This window comes from Spermophilus citellus (genome assembly GCF_964194105.1).
Source record: "Spermophilus citellus genome assembly, chromosome: 12".
In the NCBI taxonomy this organism is placed as follows: Eukaryota; Metazoa; Chordata; class Mammalia; order Rodentia; family Sciuridae; genus Spermophilus; species Spermophilus citellus.
In genome coordinates this window covers 104,345,858-104,354,355 of record NC_138198.1, presented here as the reverse complement: position 1 = coordinate 104,354,355, position 8,498 = coordinate 104,345,858, and the positions used below count along the sequence as shown (strand labels likewise).

At 40.2% G+C, this 8,498-nt stretch overlaps 1 protein-coding gene across 3 annotated transcripts in view; it reads left to right on the top strand.

Moving 5' to 3' along the window:
* The first annotated feature begins 577 nt into the window (after positions 1-577).
* HDHD2 (haloacid dehalogenase like hydrolase domain containing 2) overlaps positions 578-8,498 on the top strand; it is a 40,874-nt gene continuing 32,953 nt past the window's right edge. The window contains exons 1-3 of one of the 3 annotated variants that reach the window (XM_081263656.1): positions 615-726; positions 2,702-2,835; positions 8,169-8,279. In XM_081263656.1, coding sequence (XP_081119782.1) covers positions 8,176-8,279 — 104 coding nt within the window. In that variant the 5' untranslated portion in view covers positions 615-726; positions 2,702-2,835; positions 8,169-8,175. The other 2 variants (XM_081263657.1, XM_081263655.1) reach the window with 2 other exon arrangements.

Below are 8,498 nucleotides of genomic sequence, written 5' to 3'. Positions count from 1 at the left end.
ATTGCTCAAGCCTGGAACCTAGAGATTATTTTAAGGCCTTCCTCTCCCTTACCCCCAATCTAACGTATCACAAATTTCTGTTTTACCTCTGAAATCTTGCTCCCCTGGGAACAGGCAGGTGAAGCCCGAGGAGAGAAAGCAGAAGGGTGAGAAACCTGCCAGCAAGGTTATAGAATGGCTGGTGTGGGAAACAATGGCTGGTGTCTTGCCTGTGATGGTGGGTAATGGAGACAGCAATAAATGCCAGATGCTGTTCAAGTAGCAAAGGAGGAAATGACAACTTGGACACTGGATATTTCATGGAAAGTGTCTAGCAGGCGAGTTCTGAGTTAGCCCTCGGGAATGCACAAGAAATGAAGCAAGCAGAGACTGTTACCCAATAATACTTGGTTAGCAATGGTCTGTGAGATGGAAAACGGCTCCTGAGCAAAGGCAGAGGTTTTGTTTTCCGTGGTGCATCCAAACCCAACTGGCCGCGCCCCTGCCGGAGCGGACCCTTAAAACAATGTCCCCTCTTCCCCGGGCGCGGTTTGGTGGAGACCCCAGACAGTGGGAGTCTCAGGCCCAGAGCTCCAGCCGGATGGGAGGAGTCCGGGGCGGGACTTCCGGCGCGGCCCGCGCCCAGTGTCCGGTGTTCCTTGGGCGGCTGCTGGCGCGTGAGACGGGTTGCGGTGCCCTTCGTCTGTGCGGCTGGGTTGGCTCTTGACGACCGCACGCGGAGTGGGGGTGAGGAGCTGCTCGGAACGGAAGAGAAAGAAGTGGAATTAGGAACGGTGGCGGCACGCCTGTTGGAAGAGGCATTTCTTGTTACAGGGTTGGGAAAATACCGACGGCGTCTCTAGACCACTACCCTCCCTCCAGGCCGGGCCCAACCCAAACTGCGCGCCCGACCTGGGAGGACGTCACACCCGGTGGCAGCAGCCCCTCGGTCGCGGCCGTCTGCGCGTGCGCGGTTCAGGCACGTGCAGTGCGCGGCGTCTCCCACCCGGTGGTGACTGCAGTGGAGGGGCTTGAAGCGCCTTCCCTGCAGGAGACGGGGATTGGGGACGGGGCGCGGGGTATTGATGTTGGTTCGTACTGGAGGATCCAGTCGTAGGTCCTTACAGCTCCGAAGATTAGATTCATGAATTCAGTCCACTTTTATTGAGCGTTAAGTGATGCAGTGGAAATGGCAACATAGTCCCTCTGCAGAGCTCACAGTTTAGGAGAGGGCCAGGCAGATAACCAGGATAGAATGATGCTGACAGTGGGACCATTTGCGGCACCTAACCCTACCCAGAAGAAAAGGAATTGACCAGAGGGAAAGGAGGATGGAGTGGGAGGAGTGGTAGTATTTAGGGAGTAAAAGTGATTTCAGATAAAAGTCCATTGATGGGGGAGGTGCACTGCAGATACCCGAAAGTCTCGGGTGTCAATCCAATTTCGACAAGAGTTTGAAAGAAAAGAAAAAGATGTATTGATTTGCTAGCAAAGAGGAAAGGCAGGGTCTCCCAGAGACTGAGTCTCCCTGTCAGTGGGAACACAGGGCTTTTAAAAGAGAAACAAAATGACCGGGATCTAAATGTTATCAGTAGATATGTAGTTAATTAGTGTCTATCAAGTATCCTGGAGAGAGCCTTTGTTCCAGTTCCCAGGTTTGGAGTTTCTTTATTCTTGTGGGCAGTGACACTTTCCAGGCAGCAAAGGACATTGTAGCCTGGGTGGGAAAAATGTTAGTCTTGTTTTCCCCAACTGCTGGGGAAGGGGAGGGGGAAGAAGAAAAAGTAAAATCAGTTTTAAAATAAGTCACCCAAGGTTGAGCAGCAAGGTTTTTAACTCAGAGCATAAAGTGGACCCCAATTACAGTGCCATGGAACCTGGGTGTGGAAGTAGATAAGTGAATTGGAGAAGAGGACTCTGTACTCCAGTGTATGCTGTTCACACTTTAGCCTGAGGGCATTAGGGAGTGACTGGAAGAGTGAACTGGGGAGTAACTGAATAACAGGACATTTACTGATTACAGTGATTCTAGGCTTTTGTGTACCATACAGGGAAGGAAAGAGAATTTTTACTCCCTAGAGCATCTAGAAGGCATATTCTGAAGAGCATCAACCTCCCAAGAGAATATTTTTCTTAAAATTTCTTGTTTTATCTTAAGTATTTACACAAATTTTGAATTATATGCCCCTGAACATATTTATATTGATGTCCTCTGGAATTCTCAGGTTGTACTAATGCTCTCAGACCTTGCATTATATTTATTCTGTGATTTGTGTAGCCCTTGAAACATCATCATGTGCTTTTCCTCCCCTACCCCCCAAAAACATAACCCACCCTTTTCTAAGCATGGAACACTGTTGACAGTAATTTACAGGGATTAATTTCTATAATACTCTTTTCAGTTATTAGAGGTGTTTTTCTATGTTAGCAATAAAGAAACAGGCTGAGAGATTAAGGAAATTGCCTAAGTTCACATAGCTAGAGAGTCAGGATTCATACCCAGGAGTTTACCTCCCTTGTTCTTTGCTACACTATTGCAGCCAGGGAATGGATTCCTGGCTGGAAATAGGAGATGGAAAACAGAAAACATTTAGGAAGTTGACAGGTTAGACAAGAGATGATTTCAAACCTGAGGTAGTTTTAGTAAAGATGATGAAGAGTAAGTAGATTCAAGACTGAAGTGATTTGACGTTGGATTGCTGGTGCTGTCATTTGCTCATAGAGATTGCAGGAAAACGAAAGCAGCTTTGTTGGATTAAGATGCCCTTGGGATATACAAGGGACAGCTGTCCTCTGAAGTACCTGGAAGAGTTCCTCTTGGGATGAAGGGAATACACTTTTCTTTGCATTGAGCAGGTACCATCAGTTGTTTATGGCTCTTCTAAGGGATGTTCCATATAATTCATTCAAACTATGGGAAGTGGTAGATGTGGACCCAAGAGAAATGAAAAACATGAACTACCTTTGAAACCTTTATAATTCTTTTGAGGATAATACTGATATTTTATAATTAAGAGGTGACCCTCCATATCTGCAGGTTATGAAACCACACATTCAGTTGACCACAGAACAAAACTCTTCCCCACCCCCCGCAAAAAAAAAAAAGAAAAAACTGTACTGAATACATATAGACTTTTTTCTTGTCATTACTCCCTAAACAATATAACAACTATTTACATGGTATTAAGTATTACAAGTAATCAAGAGATGATTTAAATTATGCAGGAAGATGTGCGTGCGTAGGTTGTGTGCAGATACTATATAACACTTTATGTATGGGACGTGAGCTTTCTGTTGACTTTGGAACCAATTCCCTGGGGATACTGAAGCATAATTATATATTTTACCAAACACAGATTCATGGTTCAGGTAATGAGTATTAACAATGGTTTGGCTGAGAATACAGATCATGGAGGAAATGGTTGAGAGCTAGTGAGATCACCTAGAAAAGTAAATGAATTTTGAAGTTCGAGTGGTATACCAGAGTTTTGTTCTAGGTCTTGGTCAATCACTGTCAAATATGTGATATTTCAAAAGAGCCATTTTAGAGTTTAAAAAGAATGATCTTTGGGACTGACAAAGAACATAGGCCTTTTTTTTTTTTAAATGTTTTGGAAACATTATGCCTATGTGAATGCTTTTAGTAAGGATTAAAACTATCAGAATTTATTAGGACAGTTCCCTGGCAGTAGTTGGACAGTTTGGATCTTTATTTTAATAAAGTATAATTCTTACTGTTATTTTTCAGTCTTGTTTCTATTTTGTTCTTTTATTCACTTTTGGGTGATTTTATAGCACCTTTTAGGTGTTTCAATAAAAAAGTTTTTATTGAATATTAAGTGTTTCACAAAAGTTGGGTTTTGAGAAAAGCAATTTTATGTTCCTCCTTATATGAAATGACAGTGCTATGTCTTCATTTTGTTCATCTTTTTTTTTTTGTGGTGCAATTAGCATATTTTAAATTGAAGAACCCTTTAACTGATAAACATCCAAATGAAGACCCTGGAAATAGTCTTGGCTTTTGACTTGAAAGCTGTTTCCCCACTCAGGCAGGAAACAGTTGATGCCATTGTTGATATAATCCTTGATTTCAAGGTCACAATAAAGATCATGAATAGAATAACATAAGGACTATTGTAAAAGGGATGATTTTGTAGTTGAAACTTGATTAACTAAAGCTCCTATATCTTTTTTTTTTTTTTGGTCTCAGCACTTTTTTTTTCTTTTTCAGCAGACATAAAAAACAAGTAGAATCAGGGTTTTTCTTAAAATTCACAATGACTTGAGAGTGGGAGTTTTTTATGCCAAGTGTATAATAATTGTCCAGACTAATTTTTATAATAGTTATGTAAATATAGAAATGATTGACTAAAACATAATAAGACTATTTTTTGTGTGAAATATGTATCATCTATACAAAAGTATCTAATCTATAGCTGTAATTTTTAATAATTATAGTAAAATTAAAAACACCTATGCGCTCACTATAAAGATTGAAATGTAAAACATTGTCAGACCTTAGAGGGTCTCTTTGTACTCCTCCTGGTTTGCACTTGCTCCCTGTCTCCCAGAGAAAGTCACTATCTTAACTTTTTGATACTCATTTCCTTCTTTTTTTAATGTTATTGCCTATCTGTTCATCCCTATTTTTTAATATTATAGGAAACCATACCATGTGAATCATTTTGTAACATATTCTATGGTTGATTTCTGAGAGTTATCTAAGATGATGTGTGTAAATTTACTTCATTCATTTCCATTGCTTTTGGTATTCTATACATGGATGTACCACAATTTATTTACCCATTCTGTTGCTGGTAGACATTAGTGCTGTGTCCAGTTTCTGGCTGTTTACCAGCAGTACTGCTATGGACATTTTGTTTCTGTCTCATGGTACTAAGTGAGAGAGTCCTTCAAACTTGTAATATCTGGGAGTGGAATTGCTGTATTGTAGAGTATTAGTGTTGCCAAACTAATTTCCCAAATGTTTATAATGGTAACAGGATCTGTGAATTCCTGTTGACAATATGTTGTATTTTCAGACTTAATAATTTTGCATGTCTGTTGGTTTGGTGTGGTGATCTCATTGTGCTTTAAATATGCATTTCTCTTTATTACGAGTGAATTTTGAGCATCTTCATGTTATTTACTTATGAGATTTGTTCTGCCCCTCATTCCCCTGAGAGATGCTCTAAACCAATAAGAACTTGCCCAAAATGCACAGCCATCACTACTATTTAGGATCTGGCCCTCTGGCCTCCCCCAGATCCCCACACAGTTATCCAGACACTGGATTCTCAGAGCAAGCTAAGGAATCACCCAGAGCACTGTCCTTCTCTATTGCCGACAAACAAATCATCTCCAAGCTATCTTTAAACAATGCTATTGTTTCCTTTGCTCATGAGCCTGCAGTTTGGGCAGTACTCAGCAGGGGTAGCTTGACTCTGCTCAACTCCACCTTGCTGGTGGTTTGATGGCTGGGGCTGTAATCATCTGAAGCTCATATATATATCTAGTGATTGATGGTTGGTTCTGGCCATCAGCCAAGACCTTCATTGGACCTATTGATTGGGACACAGGGGCATTCATCCAGTAGGCTCTGTGCTTCAGTGAGATGATTCAGCCCATGATGGCCAGCTCCAAGGCAGAAACATCATGGCAGAAGGGCAAAGCATGTTCTGACCCAACGGAAGATTCCTTTCGTAGCCCTTAGCAGAGGGGAAGCAGAGAGACAAAGCTCAGTTGTGTTCTTTCATAAAGTGTATGTTGAGGTCTTACTCCATTTTTCTCTCTGGTCATTTGTCCTTTTCTTTATAATTATAGTTTGTATTTCCTGGAGTCTTGTCCTTTCTTACATGTTAAACACTGTTCTGAATATTTTCATTCACATTCTGTTTATACATAGTTGAAACATAGTTGAATTTATCTGTCTTTTCTTTTATGGTTTCTGCTTTTACATATTTTACATGTTTTAAATAGCCTGTCCTGTTTTAAATGTTTTAAATAGCCTGTCCTGTCCTCAAGTCATGAAAATACTCTCCCGTCTGAAAGTTTGTTTTACCTTAAACATGTGGTTGTTTAATTTATTTAGAAAAAAAAATGTTGAGTATAGTATGATACTAATCATTGGCCAGTACTTTCCAGCAGTTTGCTTCTGTTCTGAGGTTGACGGTGGTTTTATTTTGTATGTTTGTTCTTTGTGTTTGGAGGGAGATGGCTGACTTGGAATGGGAGCAGGGTCTGGGGACAATGTTTAGCAGAAATGCTAAAAGCCAGAAGCTGTGAAGAAGTCAGGGGTCATCTTTGCTATCCCTCTAAGTTGACAGAACTGAATGTAAGGGAAAACAGTTATTTCAAAGGATAGCACAGTTCGATCTGGAGTTTTCCTGGCAGCCTTGGGAAGTTGGTACTAAGGGGATTAGCAAACCAGTGTTGAAGAGGAGAAAATTAGGGATTTGGGGAGTCATGCCACACCTTGATTCTTCCAACTCAGAACTCCTAAGCAATAGGTAAAGCTCAAAGCTTCATCCTGCCTTTGTTCCTGTATAAGGAGAATCATAGGCCCAAAGAGGGTAAACTTGGCCATCCACAAATAATGAATTTGAGGCAGAACCTGGCCAATCCCTAGTCCTGATAACTGCTGGCTGCAAACCCTCAAACGCATCTCAGAGAGAGAGAGTTGGGCAGGAGAGGTCTTCCTCCCACCGATAATCTGTCCCAATGGAAGATTCCTTTCGTAAACTACTCAAAAACTCTTCCCAGAACATTTCTCCCAAATCTTTGGTAATTGTCTGCTTCCACCTCCCAGGTTTTTTCTAACCGACTTTAATCCTTTCCTTCTGCTTCTAATTTTAAAGGAGGTGGCTCTTCTAGCTTTGCTATTATACCAGAGCTAAACACATAGTAAGTGCTTAGTAAACATTTGCCCTATAAGGATCCAAATGAATAAGGCAACTTAACAATAGGGTGAGGATGAGCATCCACCTTAAGATCCAGCAAGACCCCAGAGAAATGCTCATGCGTGTGTCCACCAGGAGATGTGTGCAAGGGTGTTTACAGATGCACTTTGTGGTATATAAGACTACCTGAATGTTCATGATTAGGAGAGCAGATAAATAAGTTAGGGTGTATTTATACAATAGAATACCATACAGCAGTGAAAATATATGAATGTAACTACGTATGGTAGCATATACACATCTCACAAAGATAATGTTGAGTGATAAAGCAAGTTGCCAAGTGTACACCGAGTATCCTTAGTATAAAGCTTTGAATATATAAAAGTCAGGAGGGTGGCTACTGTGGGAAGGGAAAGAATGGCAGTGCGTGAGAGGAGGTATAGGGAAGACCCCAGCTTTATCTGCCTCATTTCTGAAGCTGAATGATGAGGAAATGGGGTTGTTGTAATATCCTTTCTATTTTTTGGTATGTGTAACATACTTCCTTATAAAAACAGCCAAATAAGAAAAAGAAATGACTGAATAAATGGGTTAGTTTTTTAAAAGTATAAATCAATCCCATCCTTTTTCATTAGCTCCCATGCTATTCTTGCCTACACTTTATTATCTTTAAACCACATTTATCTTATGTTCTATAGATGCTATAGCTCACAATAGAAATTATCTAAATGGAAAATATGCAAAAGGAAAGTTGTAGATTGTAAGGCAATGAAAATATCTCCTTACTTTAAAATTGCTATGAAACTTGAAATTTCTTCCTTGGTGACCCGTAAATACTGGTAGCTCCTTAGCCACGTGTGTCATTTGGGGACATAGCAGTGGAGATGGGCAATTAGAATATTTTTAATTATACATAACTCATGATGAGGAAGGTCTTGTTGAAGTCGTGCTTCTACCACCCATTCTTCAGAACAAACACATCATTCTCATGTTTTAAAATAATTATTCATCAAAGAATTACTTTAAGAAAACTGAAAGTAAGCAATAATATTCTTATATCATTTCTTTTTCTATAGATGTAATTCAACCTTTTTAAAGTAAGCATTACACAAGTTTTATGGATCAAATTTTGAGTTTTTGATTTTTAAAAACATTTCTTTTTCCAAAGGCAAGCAGCTTAACACTAAGCAATATCTTTCTGGATGTGAATGATATTTTTGAAGACTTATCAGTTTTTAATTGTCCATTGTTTCTGAAGCTGTATTTTTAATTTCATTTGCTCTCTCCTAGGGAATGAATGATGGCAGTTCGCCGTGCATTAAAAGCTGTTTTGGTAGATCTCAATGGCACACTTCACATTGAAGATGCAGCTGTGCCAGGCGCACAGGAAGCTCTTAAAAGGCAAGCTATCCTCCAGGTTCAGCTGACAAATATGTTTGTAAGTGCCATTTTACCAAGGCAGATCATTAGCTAAATGGATGGCCTTAAGATGGCATTTCACCAGCTTACCGTATATCTAGGAACTGCCTTGGGTTTAGCAAGAAGATGTATGCATTGTAATATCCTTTGAACATCATTGTCTAACCCTTTATTAGGTCTGGACTTTTGCTGTAGTCCCTT